Below are 18,791 nucleotides of genomic sequence, written 5' to 3' on the forward strand. Positions count from 1 at the left end.
AAAGTTTCAAGGAGAAGCCTAAAGTATAGAACAGAAGAAAGGAGAAGGGCTGTGGGTGTGTTTTATCAAATGATGGAAAAAAGAAAGAATGAAGGAGAAATTCCTGTCCCTCACATTGTAAAATTTTGGCTGGGAATGATTAAAGTAGTCTAAATCTGAAAGAAGCGCTTCAAGATATAGGCATAACCATTCAGGCATTATTTCTCCCACCTCCAAAGTAGTCCTGGACAAGTAAGTTTCAGAGGCAGGAGTATTTCACATGAATAATTCTGGAGGCCTTCATTGGTGTAAACACCAAGAGTAAGGCTGTTAAAAGCTGCATCCTAGGGTTGATAGCTTGAGAGCAATTCCTGGCTCCATCAAGTCCTCCATGTTAATATCTAAAAAAAATTATTTAACTTATCTGTGCATATTTCAGTTTCCTCCTCTGTAAAATTGGGATACCAATTGACTGGGACCAATTTCTCAGGGCTATTGTGAAGGTGAAATGAGCTATTTCATCTAACATGCTTAGCCCAATGCTTAACACAAGAACAAGCAATACATTTAGTTCATTATTTAAGAAGGGCTATTGGCCGGGCGCAGAGGCTCATGCCTGTAATTCCAGCACTTTGGGAAGCTGAGGTGGATGGATCACCTGAGGTCAGGAGTTCGAGACCAGCCTGGCCAACATGGTAAAACCCCATCTCTACTAAAAATAAAAAAATTACCCAGGCATGGTGTCAGGCGCCTGTAATCCCAGCTACTTGGGAGGCTGAGGCAAGAGAATTGCTTGAACCCGAGAGGCAGAGGTTGCAGTGAGCCAAGATCATGCCATTGTGCTCCAGCCTGGGGGACAAGAGCAAGAAGGACTGTTATATACCAAGCACTGCTACTACTAGAGGGGAACAGTAGAACAGGATACTATTTAAACCTCCAAATAATAATCAATTCATTTACTCCACACTTATTTTATTACAATAATTTTACGTATGTGACCTCTTGTACTGATTCAAAATATGTCCACAAATTCTTATACACCCTCTTCAAAAAGTGAAGCCTCAGCAACCAAAACAAAATGGACAAATGACATCATATCAAGTTAAAAAGCTTCTACACAGCAAAGGAAACAATCAAGAAAGTGAAGAGAAAACCCACAGAATGTGAGAAAATATTTGCATACTATCCATATGACAAGAGATTGATAGCCAGAATATATAAGGAGCTCAAACAAATTTGTAGGAAAAATCTTATAATCCAATTAAAACACAGGCAAAAGATCTGAATAGACATTTCTCAAAAGAAGACGTGCAAATGGCAAATAAGTATATGAAAAGGTGCTCAATATCATGATCATCACAGAAATGCAAATCAAAACTATAATAAGATATCATCTCACCCCAGTTAAAATGGCTTTTACCCAAAATAAAGGGAATAATAAATGCTGACAAGGATGTAGAGAAAGGTGAACTCTCTCCACTGTTGATGGGAATGTAAATCAGCCACTATGAAGAACAGTATGGTGGTTCCTAAAAAAACTAAAAATAGAACTACCATATAAACTAGCAATCTCATTGCTAGGTGTATATCCAAATGAAAGTAAACCAATATATTGAAGAGATATCTGCACTCTCATGTTTATTCTAGCACTATTAGCAATAGCCAAGATTTAGAAGTGTCTATCCAGCAACAGTTGAATGCATAAAGAATATGTGGTACATACATACAATGGAGTACTCTTCAGCCACAAAAAAAGAATGAGTTCTTGTCATCTGCAACAACATGGATGGAACTGGAGAATATTATGTTAAGTGAAATAAACCAGGCACAGAAAGACAAACATCTCATATTCCTACATATTTGTGGGAACTAAATATTAAAACAATTGAACTCATGGAAATAGAGAGTAGAATGATGGCTACTAGAGCATGGGAAGGGTAGTGAGATGAGGAGGGGAAAGTGTGGATGGTTAATGGGTACAAAAATATAGTTAGATAGAATGAATAGGATCTATTATTTGATAACACAACAGGGTGACTACAGTCAACAATAATGTTGTACATTTTAAAATAACTAAAAGAGTATTACTAGACTGTTTGTAACACAAAGAAATGATGAATGCTTGAGGTGATGGATACCCCAGTTATATTCCTATGATTATTATGCATTGTATGCCTGTATCAAAATATCACATGTACTCCATGAACATAAACACCTACTATGTACCCACAAAAATTTTCTTTTAAAAAGTGGAACTTAATTCCCATTCCCTTGAGGGCTGGACTTGGTGGCTTGCTTGTAGCAAGTAGAATAGCTAGAGGTGACAATGCATGATTTCCAAGACCAGGTCATAAAAGGTACTGTGGCTTCCTTCTTGCCCCCTTTGGGTCACCCTCTCTGGGGCAAGCCAACTGTCCCTCTATGAGGACAATTCAGCCATTCCATGAAGAGGTCCATGTTGTGGGGGCACTGAGCCCTCCTGCTAACAACCAGCACTAACTTTCCAAGTGCATGAGAGAGCCACCTTGGAGCAGATCCTCCAGCCCCAGTCAAGCCTTCAGATGAATTCAGCCCTGGGTGACATCTTGACTGTGACCTTATGAAAGACACTGAGCTAGAACCACCCAGCTAAGCTGCTCGCAGACTCCTTGAGCCATAGAAATTGTATGAGATGATAAATGTTTATTTTAAGCCACTGTTTATCAGTCAGAGTTCTCCAGAGAGACAGAAATAATAGGATATATATATTTCTTTTCATCTCTCTCTGTATGTGTGTGTGTATATATATATATCTATACACATACACAGAGGTGACTACAGTCAACAATAATTCATTGTACATTTTAAAATAACCAAAACATACATACATACATACATACATATATATATATATATGTGCAGAGAGAGAGGAAAATAAATTAAGAAATTTATTAGAAGATTGGTTTACTAGATTATGGAGGCTGAGAAGTCACGATAGGCCATCTGTGAGCTGAAGAACCAGGAAACCTGGTAGTGCGGCTTAGTCCTAGTCTGAAGGCCTCAGAGCCAGGGAAGCTGATGGTGTAATTCTCAGTCCAAAGCCAAAGGCTGGAGAGCCCATGGGTCCACTGGTATAAGTCCTGGAGTCCAACAGCTGGAGAACATGGAGTTCAAATGTTCAAGGACAGGAGGAGAAGAGAGGGCAGCTCTAAGGGCAGCTCTAGAAGCAAGTGAATTAGCCCTTCCTATACCTTTTTGTTCTATCCAGATACCCCACTGATTGATTGGTGCCCACCCACAGATCTTTCCCACTCAGTCCACAGGCTCACATGCCAATCCCTTCTGGAAACACCCTCACAGACACACCTGGGGCAACCCAATCGTTCGAATCAAATCCCAAACCACCTGGGTTTCCATTTCAGCAGATGATGGACAGGCTCAGTGTCTACTGAAGGCCTGATAATAAATAATGCTTTAGCAGCTATCTGTGCATCTCTTAATCCAGTCAAGTTGACATCACAAATGAACTACCACAGCCAAGTTTGGCATAATTTATTGGATAGATAGATAACTTGTCCTCAAAAAGACCTGGTGAGGGATATTGTCCATTTTATAGATAAGAAAACCAAGGCCAGAGATGTTAATTCTTTTGCTTTAGTTCACCCAGCTGGTTTGTGAAGAGACAGATTTTAAACTCTGATCTATGTTTCCAGGGTCCAGGGTATTTCTACTCTATCACTGTGTGGTATCAATTAATATATCCAGCACATGTAAGGCAGCATCCATAAGAAACCACAGCTTCGGGGAGGCTTTTTGTATGTTTGTTATTGTTTTTCATTTTATTTTATTTATTTATATATTTGTTATTTTTTTTGAGACAGAGTCTCACTCTGTCACCCAGGCTGGAGGGGAGTGGTGTGATCTCGGCTCACTGCAACCTCCGCCTCCTGGTTCAAGCGATTCCCCTGCCTCAGCCTCCCAAGCAGCTGGGACTACAGGTTGGTGCCACCATGCCCGGCTAATTTTTTATATTTTAGTAGAGATGAGGTTTCAGCATGTTGGTCAAGATGGTCTCTGTCTCCTGACCATGTGATCCACCCACCTCGGCCTCCCAAAGTGCTGGGATTACAGGCGTGAGCCACTGTACCTGGCCTATTGTTGTTGTTTTTTTTGAGACAAGCCCAGAGGAAGAGAATAAGGAACCTCTAAGCATCCATAGAAGGGTTCTCCAAGGAAGGCAGAGACGATCTTAACAAATGAACCACCACATCACCTAAGACACCTAACAGATACTACTCCATTAGCGTTGAAAACTGTGGGGCAAAAATTAGCCAATAATTTTCCCCAGCACCACAAGGTTCACATTTCCAGCTTTTAGGATCCCTGAATAAAACTAGACCTTGCAGAAATACCTTTCGATGCCACATTTTTCACTAAAAGTTATCATAGGCCAGAAAAGGCCAGTCAAAGGTGAAACCCAGGGCTGCACCATGCTGATGCTTGCCTTATCTCACAAGGCACATCTTGGGTGTGCTGCGTCCTTTCTCTCCCAGCTGCAATCTAAATTATCTCCTAGGTCTCATTTTTCTTCTACTTCTTCGAGTTTTCAGACATTAGGATTGAGCCCTAGATCATGCCTTCAGGTTTATGAGGACAGTAATCTGTCATCAGCACCTGCAGAGCCTTTCGTCTTGCTCTGACTGCATGAATTCCCCAGACTCTTACTTTCTGACAACGGATGGACTTTTCTCATCTCTACCCACAAAAGCCCAACTCCATTCTTCCCTTGTGCAACACCACAACATGTGGGTTTTTTATTCTCCCACAGGGAGAACAAGAAAGCATATGGTCTCCTAAAAAGAAAAGATTCTTTAAGTTTTTGGTCCAGCCTCTTTCCTTTATAAATTTCCCAGTCTCAGGTACGTCTTTATTAGCAGCATGAGAATGAACTAATACACCTTGACTTTTGGATTGGCCACATGACTTGATTCCATAAGTGATGTAAGAGCAGTGAAAGTGCTACAGTTCTGAGGCAGGCCTTAAAAGCCTTGCACATTTCATTTTTCTCTCTTGCTCCTCTGCCATTAGCTGTTGTTGCCCCTTTAGCCTGGGGCAGAGCTCCCCAGCTTACTCAAAAACCTGTAGTGAGGAGCAGAGCTGCCCCAGCCTCCTTGACTGAAATTTCAGCCACCAAGCCAAACTGAGCCCAGAGCAACGGAAATCTCTCCCCACCACACCCTCCAAAAACAAAAACAAAAATCAAACCACCAACGAAGAACCTTAGCCTGAACCTGGATTCTAGACATTGTTCTGCTATGATGTGACTCTGGCAAACTTTTTTCGTTTTCTGCCTCAACTGTGAAATGATAGGACTTAGAGTAACTTGCCTCTAAGTCCTTTCTGAGCAGATTCTAGACTAGAAAAAGAAGGCTACTTATAAGAGTATAAAACATTAACACAAACAAAACCAAAATATTAACTTACAGTTTAATCGGGAAAAATAAACACATTTATGATCAAGTAGTTTACTCATTTGCTCCTTCAGTCAGACAGTTCTTATAGACACAAAATACATGTATTAAGTTTGTGGGCCAGATACAGTGCTAGTGGTTGGAAGATCAAAGGGGAGCAAAATTAGAGTCCATTCTTAATCCCATGGAATCAATGGGGGTACTGACACTATTTAAATGAAAATAATAAATATATTCCCACAAACTGATATGAGTGTTGTGGAGAAAACTAACCCAGAAAGGGAGCCTAAGAAAAACTTTGCTTTGGCTTGTAGACTTTAACCAGAGAGCAAAGGGATGCAATCAAATGACTTCAAATTGGAGCGAGATGATGAGATTTGGGTCATACCATTCTGTTTGCTCGTGGAGAAAAGCTGCACTGGGGAAGAATTGTATGGCAGATAGACTAATTAGTAAACTGCTGAAATGGTCTTAGTGAGAGAAAACCGTAGCTTAGACTTAAAGAGTACTGAAGATGAATATCTTCCAGCTAAATTCTTCCATTAAGATCACTGTACTTTAAGCTCATTCAAGAAAAGTTTCACTCTTAGAGAGTTCTTTTGCACAATTAAGGTGGGATTTTGTTGAAATGCCTGGTATCAAATGAGATTCTTCATGTCAGAGTGCATTTCAATGTATTTTTGGAAGCCAATAGGGTAAGTTGCAATTTTACGCCTGATGAGAAAGTGCACTGAGATGGAATGAAAAAAGTACTGAATGCGGAAGTCTCAAGTGTTGAATTCAGCCTGTCTGGGTGTATAAATTTGGTCTCATCATCTATCCTTGCCCTGCCTCTGTTTCATGCCTATAAAATGAATAAATACTATCCACTCACAGCCATTATAAAGATAAAATGCAATAATGTATGTGAAGGCTTATTGTACCCTATATAATGGTTAAAATATAAAGTATATTAGATAATTATTAACAGAGGAACAGAAGGGAAGGGAAAGGACTGGTGAAATAACTACAGTAAGCGGTCAGCTTTAGCATCTCTGCCTAGTAAAGATTGCTGGTCATTTTGGAAGTAGTAGTACAAGGGAGCCCATCACACCTTAAGTTTTTAACTTAAGAACTATTCTCTGGCATAGAATAGTTCAGTTGTGAAAATAAGTTGCATCTCTTCTAGTGTTCTCTTGTGCTGATGTGTACTGATGACAAGTAATTCCAGATGACCATTCCTATGCTTTTACGCACAGTTTATAATTTCCCCTGGTTGGGGGAAGTAGGGACAACTCTGCTCAGAAGAGCTGCTGCAAATTTATTAGGTTGGTGCACAAGTAATTGCGGTTTTTATCATTTTAAAAAAAGGCAAAAACTGCGATTATTTTTGCACCAACCTAATACTTCAGGGTAGGAAATTCAGAACACAGAAAGATCGTATGCAGCTAGCCACTACAGCCCACAATAATCCCACACTCTTTTCTATCAACAAAACCTATTCAAAAAGGGACAAGGATCCAGGACACTGCTCTTCCATGGTACAGCCATGTTTTCCTGCCTGTCAGAGGAGGCTCTGCATTGATCAAGTTCATTCTGTGACTTAACTACAAGTCAAACTGGGCAGACTTACTCCACACCTGGCAAGTATCCTGAGGCCCTTGTTACTGCTTAACTGAATTATATTCATGTTCTTTTGGAATGGCCTCTCAGGCTTCCACAGATGATGAAAAGAACAAACACTTATTGGGTGTCCATTATATGCCAGGATAGCTCACAACACTGTATATACCCTCTCAGTCACTGCTGAGCACCAAACTGCGAGCTAGGTAACATATACATTACACAATTAAGAGTATTATGATACATGTGGGAAAACCAAGACACAGAACTGTCAAAGAACTTTGCTAATAACCAACATCGAGTAAATGAGAGTCAGGATTACAATCTAGCTCTGTATGTCTATGAAGCTTGAGTATGGAAGCCAAATATTCAGATAACCAGTTAATACAAAGGTAAATAGATTCTGCTCAAATTTTGGACACATAATTTAAGTCCGATTTTGAAAGTATAGTTTAGAAGAATGATGCTATAGAATATCACCAACTTATCAATATACAGATAACACACAATGTGATTTAATTGTACACAATGTGATTTAAGCAAAAACAACGAGGCTTTTGCTTAAATCATGTTCCCTGAAATATGCTTACTTCCTCCAACGGAAGCCTGATATAACTTGAATGGTTGGCACTTTTTTCATGACTCAAGGATTACAGTTATTATTTTTTATCTTAATTACAAAAAAATTTTTTTTCCTCTCAGTTCCTTCCTGTAAAAATTTTAGTCTTTAGGGTTTGAATCCTTTTGGTTAAGTTTAGACGATCTCCCTGAACAGAATAGAAACATAATCTATTTACTTTTTGAGATTTATGAATGTTTTCTGTAGAGGCTTGTGAGTATAGCAACCTAGTTAGAACAACAAATATAGTAAAGTACTTATATGTACTACTTTAAATCTTAGAATCCAGTGAAATCTGTAGCCTCATCTCAATATTTCTTTTTTTATTTAATTCGCTATAAGGTAATGGGCTTTTCCCTCCCTTTCTGTGCACTCTGATATATTCAGAAATTTTTGAATCATTCTAAATATCACAATTTCTGATATTAAAATATTTTAAACCCTTTGTTTTATTAGTAATGACAATTCCTATTTGGCCAAGTGCTATGAATTCAGATTTGTGATCATGTAATCAGTATTGAAATCTGTATAGAGTAATATCACAAAGTTCTACACTTAGGTAGACGTCAATCCCCTTACTACAATTCATGTTTTGGGACATGGGGCAAATTACCTACACTCACTGAGCCTCAATTTCCTCATCTGGAAAATAGTGATATCTGACAATATTGTAGTGATTAAAGGAGATGATGTATGTCAAGGTGCTTAGACAGAGCTTGGCACTTGCAATTTCCCAACAAACGCTACTTATAACAATGATTAAAAAAATAACAATAGTAATAATAAATGATTTATTGAATACTTACTATGTAACCACAATTGTGACCAAAAATCTGGAAGATATGAAGCATAAGACTCAGTTCCAGCACTCGAAGTGCTTATATACTATAAGGAACAAATAATAGTATCATAATGAACACAGAATTTGGCTTATGAGAGGTAGGGGATGAGGTCTGGACTTTGCCCCTTACTAAAATTGGTTGTAACTGTTAGGAACTGTACTTGGCTGTTGATTAAAAAAAAAAAAAAAGACTAAAAATAAGTCATTTAAACAATACATGATTGCAGTCTGTGAAAGATACTAAAGCAAAAGCTAAGCTGTGCCCAAATTACTGACCCACAGAAACTGAAGTAATACATGGGTATTGTTATAAACCACTAAACATTGGGATAATCTGTTAACAACAATCGATTAATATGTGTGGCTCATCATGTTGTTGTATGCAATTGTAATTCCTTCATTCTCATTACTTTATAGGAGGGTTTGGAAAGCTTTTTTTTTTTTTTTTCCTGTAAAGGATCAGGTAGGAAATATTTGAGGCTTTGTAGGACAAGAGGCAAAATTGAGGATATTATGTAAGTATGTCTATATAATTTCCAGGTTTTGAAAATTATACCTTTTTGTATTTTCCCAACCATTTAAAAACATAAAAATCATACTTAGCTGGTGATCCATAAAAAATAAATGTCTCATTGCTCTTAGTTTGTTGACCCCTGCTATATGGAATTATTTGTTTATACCAGAGTTCATCTCTCCAATCTGTTGTTGATAAATATTTGAGTTGTTTTCCATTTGGGAAACATTAAAATAATACAGCCACAAACATTCTTGCACGTGTCTTTTGGAGAACATGTGTATGCATATTTGTTTGGTGTAAACCTAGGAGTAGAACTACTGGGTCACAGCATAAGCATATATTCAGCTCAATGTTTCAGATGGTTTTCCAAAGTGGTTTTGTGAATTTGCACACCACCAGCAATATATGAGTCTTTACTGCTTCACAATCTTGCCAAGAGTTGGTATTTTGTGTCTTTTTCTTTCAAACATTCTCGTGACAAATGTAATTTTTTTTCTTTAGCACTTCCCAGGTGATTCTAATATTCAGCCAGAATTGAAAACCTCTGCACAACTATTGTTTATCCCTTATTAGGCAGAACCACATGAAACTGCTCTATTTGTAGGTTTTAAAAATGTTCAAACATTGGCTATTTCATATGGTTGAAACTAACATCTCCTTCACATTTTATTTATACTAAAAATAAAACTCGTCTAGAATGCACATCACTGGGAAAAATATTAAAGACTTGAGCTAAGCTGAAGTTTTAAAATTAACAACAGATTTCAGTGACTTTTATATTTTAATATCACCCACATATTTAAAAGCTTGGAAACAGACCAGTGGTTTTCATCCTCAATGAAGACTGGAATCACCTCTAGGTTTTTAAAACCTAAGTGCCTCTACCCAAACCCCCATAAGCCCTGATTCTGTGAGACTAAGATAAAGCTTAGGAATATTTATAAAAGGCTGATGCACAGCCAAGGTTGAGAACCATTGATACTACCTGTCCTATGGTTTTCGTTCATATTCATTCAATCTAAGAAAATACTTAATGCTTTGGTGATTTTATATACATAAGTAGGTAAGCACCTGGATTTCAGTTTTTTCCAGGTTTTAGAATGCTTGGCTGTGTATAAGGTTGGAAAATTCTTTTTCTCATGGAAATTATGTCTCACTGAATGGGTCTCTCTCTACTGTACCTAAAAGGGAGGCTTAGCTTTGACTTCTACACAGCTCCATGGACTCAGAATTAAAGTATCAACAAGAGCATTTAATGGTTATATGCAAGTATTCTTTAACATGCCTATACACGTGTTATTATTATATATTACCCAAAAGGAGGACTAGGCATGTAATTAGTGACCAGAACAACAGGTGTGCATGTATACACCCAGAAACAAAATTGAGATTTTTTTTTTTTTTTTTTTTTTTTTTTGCTAATGACCAAGACAGACAAAAATGTCTAAGTAGTCATCATGGGAAGAATCCGATTTTTGCACTTCCTTATTTTACAGAGATTAACATTATATATGGGTGACTGGGTGGATGTGGTACCAAATGCATTTCCAAACTGAAGGCCTTTAAAAGTCAATCCAGTCTTGAGCCAGATTTATTCCTGAGGCTATTCCCTTACCCTTTACAGCCACAACTGTATCCGTATTTTCATATGCAGGAAAAAATGTTTAGAAACTTAATTTTTACCAGCTGTCGAATTGTATTGCTATCCACGTGATTCCCCTTATCCTGTCTGCTTATATCATCCCCAGCACCTACAGCTAGGACGTAGTTTTCAGAAGTTGAAGGAACGTGATTCTCAGGCACTGTTAATTATTAGGCCCTATCAAAGGCTGTCAGCAGGCTCCAAGGCTAGCCAAATTGAAAGCCTCCTATCCTGGAAGCCAGGCAGGCTTTCATCTGACCTCCTCTGGTACAATCCTGGTTCCGACTTTGTTCCTAACAACCCCTTGGGGATGTTGCCTATTGGGGTTTAAGCCACTCCTCCTCCCCTACACCCCCATGCCAAGTATTTAGCCACCTGAACCACCCTGTAGGATCAGAAGACGGCTGTATCAACCGGCGGAATTCCCTCACAAAACCCATACATCTCAGGGTGCGAAGGAACAAGTTTCAACCTCAGCCTGGGCAGCGCTCTCTGGCCCAGGTGGAGAACCACAGGCGGACAGTGGTTCTGCTCTCCCTACTAAATGGTGGTTCAGGAGGTCAGGGGGCGGTACCTGCGGCAGAGGCCCGCGGACGAGCTCGGGGGAGCTCATCACACTGCTGACCGGCACCTGCCCACCTCACCACACCTGCTACGTGCCAACCCCCTTGTAATGGACAGGGACGGGCTCAATCACGGGTCCCTACTCTTAGCACCGAAGCTATCTCAGCGCACGGCCTCCTGGGAGATGTAGTCCACACCGCTTCCCGGGACACCCCCCCCCCCCCCATCCCACACCCCAGGCGTCCTGGGTCCCCTCACAACTTCCCCAGGAGAGATTACTCGGTCTGGTCAGCTGAAGCTGGAGCTGCTGTCCGAGTGTGGGGGCAGGCGGCGCCTCCGCGTTGGAGTCGGGGTGCTCTCCCGAGTCCAAGTGAAGGGAGGGAACTACACTTCCCAGGACGCCCTGCGCGAGCCAAGCCCGGAGCCGGCTGCCTCGCTTTGCGTGACCGCGGCAGGTTGGTCCTGGAGCAGATAAGCTCAGAATATTTAGGCGAAAGCGAGAGGAGGGGGGGAGCGCGGGGCAGGAGGAGTACCTCGGCCAAGAAAATTATGCATGCGTTAGGGAAGCTCTGAGAGAATGGCTGTGGAAGGTAAGGGACGCTTGGGGCATTTTTAAGCTCCTTCTTAACCCGCGCACCCCAAGCCACACATCCCCGATGAAGCTTGGCGATCGTGGGGAGGCGAGGAAAGGGGGTGGCGGAGAGCGGGCCCCTTCCTCCTCCACCTCTTGGCACTCACCTGCGCCGCCAAGGCCAGTAGGCGCTTTAATTCAGTTGCTTTGGAGAGACGTGAAGGGTAGGTGCGCAAGACTTTGAGGTAGGAGGTGTGGAGAGGAGTGTCCCTGATGCGAAACGATATCCTGGAAATGGGGGGAAAGCCGGATGATCCGGCATGAGGTTTGGCCCCAAGATGCCCTTTTTCCCTGCCCCTTCCCTCCGGAGCGGGCTGGGTGGCCGCAGGGCTGGGGATGCTTGGTTGGCCCCCTCACGTGGGAGAGGTCCCCGGCCCAGGTGCGTCATCCGGAAGCTTGGACTGGGATTGGGTCGAGGGCCCTTCGTCCTGTGCACCCAGCAGCGGCGGCCGCAGATGTATCCAGAGGGTAGAGGTGTCCCTACACCTGTCTCTGCTTATACAGCCAGCGCCCCGGGCTTAGCAAAGTTTACAGACATGAAATGTAATCAGCCAGGGAAAAGAAGTGCAACAACCTCTTCGATTTGGGTGAATCCTTTTCTCTGAAGACCACTTTCTTCTTACAGTCTTGAGCTTCGACTTTGCAGTTTTGACCGTACAGTCCTGCCTCCCTTGAACTTCCTGGTTGAAAGCAGGGTCGGGCTGTTCGTGAGGGATCCTGAGTTTTTCATTTCCGATTCTCTTACCTTGGAACACAAACTTCCTTGTTTAGGGTAGTTTCTGAAGAAGAAAAAAAGATTGTGGACCAGAAGCGTTTGTGATGTCACATTAGAGGTCAAGCTGTACCTAAATGATGAAATGATTGTGGGACAAAATGGGAGCCTGCATTCACCTACAGAATTTTGGTTTCTGAGTGCGGTCAGGTCAGAGGGGGTACTGAGGTAGGGAGAGGAGGCATGCTTGCCAGCTGCTTCAGGCGCCTTGCCAAGGGGAAATGAGCCTATTCCTTGTAGGCTAGAGACCAGAAGGAACCACAAGGGCTGGCTTGCTCCTCCCTCTGCTCCCTGCCCCAAGAGAAAGAAACTGAACTAATCTGACTCTTGCTCCCCTTATAACGACTGTCTTAAGAACCCGAAGTAGCAACAACCCAGCTCCTACACTCAGCGCCCATAAACTCGGGAAACTCTTGCCTTTGGGCTATCTCAGGTTCAGAGATCCTCAGCCAGCCACTTCCAGCTTTCCTAACTTTATTAAGAAAAATGAAGTCCTCTCGCTTACAACCAAGATTTTTCTAGGTTTTCTTGTCGGTGCAAATGTACCAGTAGGGTGAGAATCTCTCTCTCTCTCTCTCTCTTTTTTTTTTTTTTTGTATCGTTATGATTGATAGTGAGTCAAGACTTAAGATGCCAAAAAAAAAAAAACAAAAGCCGAGATAAAGTTCATCTTGAGCTTGAGACCAAGGATATGTTGACGTACTCCTTAAATATCCCTTCTACATCACCCATCAGGTGGCACTGATTATGATCTCTCCTCTTCACCACTCCTGTGTCCCCAAGACAGGGACACTCCCCCTTGTTGCTAGTCCACACTGTTCTCGAAAACAATTTCTTGTCCACTGTAAGAAGTATAAATTCGTCTTATTTCTTGCCTGATGGGTGATTATACCAGTGAAGCCAGACTTTACAAAAACAAGAACTTAGGAAAGAAGTACATGTGGACTATGGAGAGTTTATTTTCTAGTGACTTATTTGGTTAAAGTACCTGTCTAGTAAACAGGAGATCCTGAGTTTGAATCACAGTGAGGTCTCAAAGAATGAAGGAAGTATTTTTAACTTTAACTGCAAATATGATTCTTATCTTTTGTCTTTGCAAAGAGGTCAGCCTGGACCAGTCTCTTCCTGGTTACTCCTACCTGGTCTTTCAAGCCTCAGGGGAAATGTCACTTGCTCTGGGAACCTGTCCCAGCCCTCCTTTCTCTTCTGCCTTCTCAGCACTCTTTCCAGTCTATGGGAGGTGCCTCCTGCTCACATTTATCTTAACACTTATCATACTTAATCTACCTCTTACTAAACTGTAACCCCCTTGCGGGTTAGACTTGGACTTTATATTCCCAGCTTATAGCACAGTACTTGGCCCATAATAGGTACTCAGTGCTCATTCATTGCATGGCAAATATATTCATGGAGGTTTTGTAACTGGTTCTATAAGGGTACATGGGGCTTTCTTGGAAGCCTAAATGCCTTACAATCAGGGACTTCTGACAGATTTGAAGACGGGAGGTTTTTTTTTTGTTTTGTTTTTTTTTTTTTTTGAGATGGTGTTTTGCTCTGTCACCCAGGCTAGAGTGCAGTGGCATGATCTCGGTTCACTGCAAGCTCCACCTCCTGGGTTCACCCCAATCTCCTGCCTCAGCCTCCCGAGTAGCTGGGACTACAGGCGCCCGCCACCACGCCCGGCTAATTTTTTTGCATTTTTAGTAGAGACGGGGTTTCACTCTGTTAGCCAGGATGGTCTCGGTCTCTTGACCTCGTGATCTGCCCACCTTGAAGTGCCCTTCTCTTCAGTCTTTTGTCTTGATGCCCAAAAAATCTTTTAGAGCAGTAGTTTACATCTACTGCTGAGTGACATTGTCTCTGGGCACATTTGGGATATGTAGGAACTGCGGCTGGGGGCTGCTATTGGTATTTTGTGCCCATGGCCAGAGATAATCATGGCCTGCAGTGCATGGCCTTCCCATATCATGTTGCCAAGCCATGGTCAAGCAATGACCAGTTTACCCAACTCATTGAGAAATGCTGCTTCAGAGAATAAAGAGTTTTGCCAGAGGAACTGGAATAGAAAATACAGTACGAATTACTTAACATCTAAGCTTTAGTCTCCACATCTGGAAAAAATGGGCTCACTACTGGTTACCTCCTGGGAACACTGTGAGGATTAAATAAAGGAGGGGGCTTCTGGAAGGGTGTCTGAAACCTGTATCCTAAGTAAATCTCACTCGTACTCACATCCCTTCTCTTAAGAAAAGCTATACTAATTGGCATGTGTTTTATATCCTGAATTTTCACTTATTCATGCCAGCCAGTTTTTCTAATTAGTAACAAATTAGAAGGTTTTTTACTATGTGTAACATTTTTCTTAAGTAAACTTGAACTTGAATTTGTAAAAGTGTTAATAGCAAGTAGTTCTCTCATTCATTTTGCTGAACCTGCAGCTGTGTGTTTAAGGTGAAAAAGAGGTGCCCTTTGTTTATTGTTTTGTAACTACCCTGGGTTATGTTTTCTTCTTAGTTTAATTGCAACGTCCTATCTATGTCTCCTAGTCTGGTCGCGACCCATGCTTTGCATTTATGGGCAGCTTACAAGTGTGCTTTCCAGCCCCAGAACAGGGTACGATCTTATGGTCTGCATTTGGATTAGGATTATACTGGCATCCATTGTCTTTTTTAAAAAACAAAAACAAAAGCAGTGTCTTGTGAAACAAATTAGCAGGACTAGGAACTAGGACCTCTTGGAAGGAGGTAGCAGGGACCCCAAACTATTCCATTCTCTATGGACAAACTATGTATAGATGGTTGCGCCTATTGATGTTTTCTAACGGAAGTGGGTTGCAGTATTATTCAGGGAGAAGAAAAATGTGGATTCATTGGGGACAGTGTTGTATTCATCTTTGTATTCATCTCTGTATTCCAGGGATGGTGCCTGGCACTTAGGAGGCCCACAGTCATTTGTTTCATGAATGACATATAAATGCACGAGTCCCTAGATCTAGAGAAGGGTTTTTTACCCCTCATCCCCAATTCCTTTTCTTGCTTCATCCTCAGAGATTTATGAAAAAAGTAGGGAGGATGGACATTGTACATGGTAATTTCTATTCCAGGTCTAACAGAATAGCACCTCTCACATGACAGAAAAATGATTTCCAATATTCAGCACTCACCTCTCTCCCCAAGAAAAACATGTCAAATGCAAGACTATATGCTCTGAATGACATCTATATTAAGAAATCTGAATTTTCCATCATCAGTGAACACATTAGCTTACCAAATATCTTCTGATAAGTCATTCAGTGCTCAGGTTCTATGTTTTTTATCCTGTAGGAGAGTGCAGAAACTACCCATCGCCAAAATATTGTAAGGCTAAGTAATAATAACAGTGACTGGGAAAATGGGAAGTGAGATCGCGTCAAACACTTGTGACAAATAGAAGCAGTCATGGTAAACACTGGGCTTTGCAGCCCCATAAATGATGACTTTGTACCCAACTTGAATTCAGAACTGCATCACAGAGAGTAAAAGGAGTCACATGGGAGATAAAAACATCATTTTTATCACAAGGGTATAGTGGGTAATTTTTTCTGACTTTGGGTTGGAGAGTAAGTGGGCTTGCTAATATCGTACCCAGCAGTGAACTTACCCGTCACAGGGATGCCTCCCTCTACACTAGTGGCCCTTAACCTTTTTGGCACCAGGGATAAGATTTATGGCAGACAGTTTTTCCATGGGGGATGGTTTTGGGATGAAACTGTTCCACCTCAGATCATCAGGTATTAGATTCTCATAAGAAATGTGCAACCTAGATCTCTCGCATGTGCAATTCACAGTAGGGTTTTCACTCCTCTGAGAATGTAATGCCTCCGCTGATCTGACAGGAGGTAGAGCTCAGGCGGTAGTGCTTGCTTGCTCACTGCTCACCTGCGGCTGTGTGGCGCAGTTCCTAAATAGGCCATGGACTGATACCAGTTCACCACTCAGGGGTTGGAGACCCCAGCTCTATACCACTGACAGCTGGAGAGCAGAGATAACTTGGGCTCCTGCAGCAGGCAGGTGGGACCCAAAGGAAGGGGGGGGGAACCTATGCTTTGTGTCTTTTCACAGACTTGCTCATCAGAGAGTTGACTTCTCCTCTCCTGAGGAGGACCCGGAGGGTGAAGAGGGAGACCAGACGTGTAATTCTGATGGATTTCCCTTCATAGAACACAAGCAGCTCTGTCCTGCCTCTGTGTGACTCTCTTGGTGCTAGCTTACCTATGCTTTGCTAACTAGCTTACCTATGCTATGCTGACTAGCTTACCTATGCTTTGCTAACTAGCTTACCTATGCTTTGCTAACTAGCTTACCTCTGCTTTGCTAACTAGCTTACCTCTGCTTTGCTAACTAGCTTACCTATGCTTTGCTAACTAGCTTACCTATGCTTTCCTAACTACCTTTTCTTCTTGAGAACATCATTTGAATGTACCTCTTCTGGTGGCACTTTCTAAGGGCAAGGACTATGTCTCATGCCTCATCCATGAAGCTTGAATGAATGAATGAATAGAGACAAATGAAGGAATGGGTGGGTTTATGACTGCTTTTGATTTCCGCAGTAACTCCCATACACACTTAATGAGAACTTCCAACAGTGTTCCTCGGTAGAGCAGATGTCGTGAAGGCAGTGAGATGATGCACAAGTTTCCCTCATAGGTACTTAACTCTGGGGCAGCTTCATGGTGTGATTGTTAAACTAATTACTCCCTGATTCTCTCCCATTCACTTATTCCTGAGGGTCTTTTTTTCTTATTTTTATTATGTTCTCTAGACCACCAGATTTGACTTTCCTGCATCAGCAGTTTCTGTTGATCACTTTGTTTTAGGAAGGAGATTGACGGCTAGAGGTTCGTCATTGAAAATTCCTGTCCAGTGACTGTGTGAACAAGAATTGGGGCCTCCAACCTAGTTTGAAACTTGCTGTGGCAGCGGTTCCTGCCACCCCCATCTCTTTTGTAGCCCTCTTAGCTAGTTCAGACAGGGCTTCAGTCTAATCGTACTGTTGTATTGCCTAGCCCAGCCCTTCCTAATTCCTTTTATCCCACCCTTTCTTTCTCATCTGCCTTGCTGTTCTCTCATGCCTGAAGAAACAAGGGCTGGTGCTGAGAAGCAGAAACTGGGAAACCTTTGCTGGTGTAGCTGTGTTTTGTAATGCTGAGTCACAGTGGATGATGTGGTGACATGTTACAAAGGTAGGGGGAACTGGGGATCTGAAGCCCACGCTTGAACTCTGGCAAGTGAGTGTCAGATGTTGTGTATTTAATTATGAGAAAGAGGGGATATTGTAAATGCTCATCCACAGGCATTCAAGCAGATTGTGTGTATCTGTTGATAAGCAGTAGAGTAGCACCCATGTACAAGGAACTCTATGAGATGTGGTGGGGAGTGTAATAAGGAAGGGAGCTTAGCCCATTCTGCCCTCTGCCAGCCCAGCCCTTCCCTGCAGCCTCCACTGGGGGAAGGAGACAGAGAAGCAGATTAGACTGAATGATATAAGTGCTAAATAAAAGTACAAGCACCATAACGTGGGAGGTCTGAGAACAAATGGAGCATTTAGTTCTGAGCTGGATGGGGATAGCCTAACGAAAGGAATAGCATTGAGTGAGCTTTTGAGTAGGCTTTTGATGGGTGGGAATCCGGGAAAAGGCACAAAACTGAGTAGTGTATGTATAATGTGTGCTTCCTAATGGATTTCCCCCACATCCCAGGGATGTGGTAGTTTAGTCCTTTATAGGAAGGGAAGTGAATGGGGAGCCTCCTAACTCATGTCTGGTAAAGTCCTTTTCCTAAGGGCTGTATTATTTGCCTGGCCAAACCTGCAACATTCCCCACAGTCCAGTTGGATCTTGCATATGGTCCTTTTGAAACCACAAGAGCAAGCGTGGAAAGCTGCTCTCTTATAAATCAAGTTGATTCCTCCCCAGTTTTCTGAAGTGGAATGTAGCAGCACCACCCGCTCTGAGCTGGCTCATGAGAGGAAACTTGGCTATATTTAGTCTGATTTTTCTAAAGTGTGGGTGCAAGAATCTGCTTGTACAGCTTGCCTCCCGTGTGAAGAGCAGGACAGGACAGCAGTTGTCGGGTGACAGCGGTGGCCCACCTCACTGCCTTCAGCAGCCTCCTTCCCAGAGCGCTGGGGCTGGGA

General features: G+C 42.0%; 1 protein-coding gene and 1 long non-coding RNA gene across 3 annotated transcripts in view; one reads left to right on the plus strand and one right to left on the minus strand.

The window, feature by feature from the left end:
• The window catches only part of LOC126961565 (uncharacterized), a 96,476-nt gene extending 83,504 nt beyond the window's left edge, over positions 1-12,972 (minus strand). The window contains exon 1 of the long non-coding RNA XR_007728334.1: positions 11,953-12,972. This is a non-coding gene — a long non-coding RNA (uncharacterized LOC126961565). The remainder of the gene's footprint in view (positions 1-11,952) is intronic.
• Positions 11,642-18,791, plus strand: part of SAMD12 (sterile alpha motif domain containing 12) — a 478,056-nt gene continuing 470,906 nt past the window's right edge. For both annotated transcript variants that reach the window (XM_050802115.1, XM_050802111.1), the window contains exon 1: positions 11,642-11,804. In XM_050802115.1, coding sequence (XP_050658072.1) covers positions 11,792-11,804 — 13 coding nt within the window. In that variant the 5' untranslated portion in view covers positions 11,642-11,791. The remainder of the gene's footprint in view (positions 11,805-18,791) is intronic.

The sequence above is a fragment of the Macaca thibetana genome, chromosome 8 (assembly GCF_024542745.1).
Source record: "Macaca thibetana thibetana isolate TM-01 chromosome 8, ASM2454274v1, whole genome shotgun sequence".
Taxonomy (NCBI): Eukaryota; Metazoa; Chordata; class Mammalia; order Primates; family Cercopithecidae; genus Macaca; species Macaca thibetana.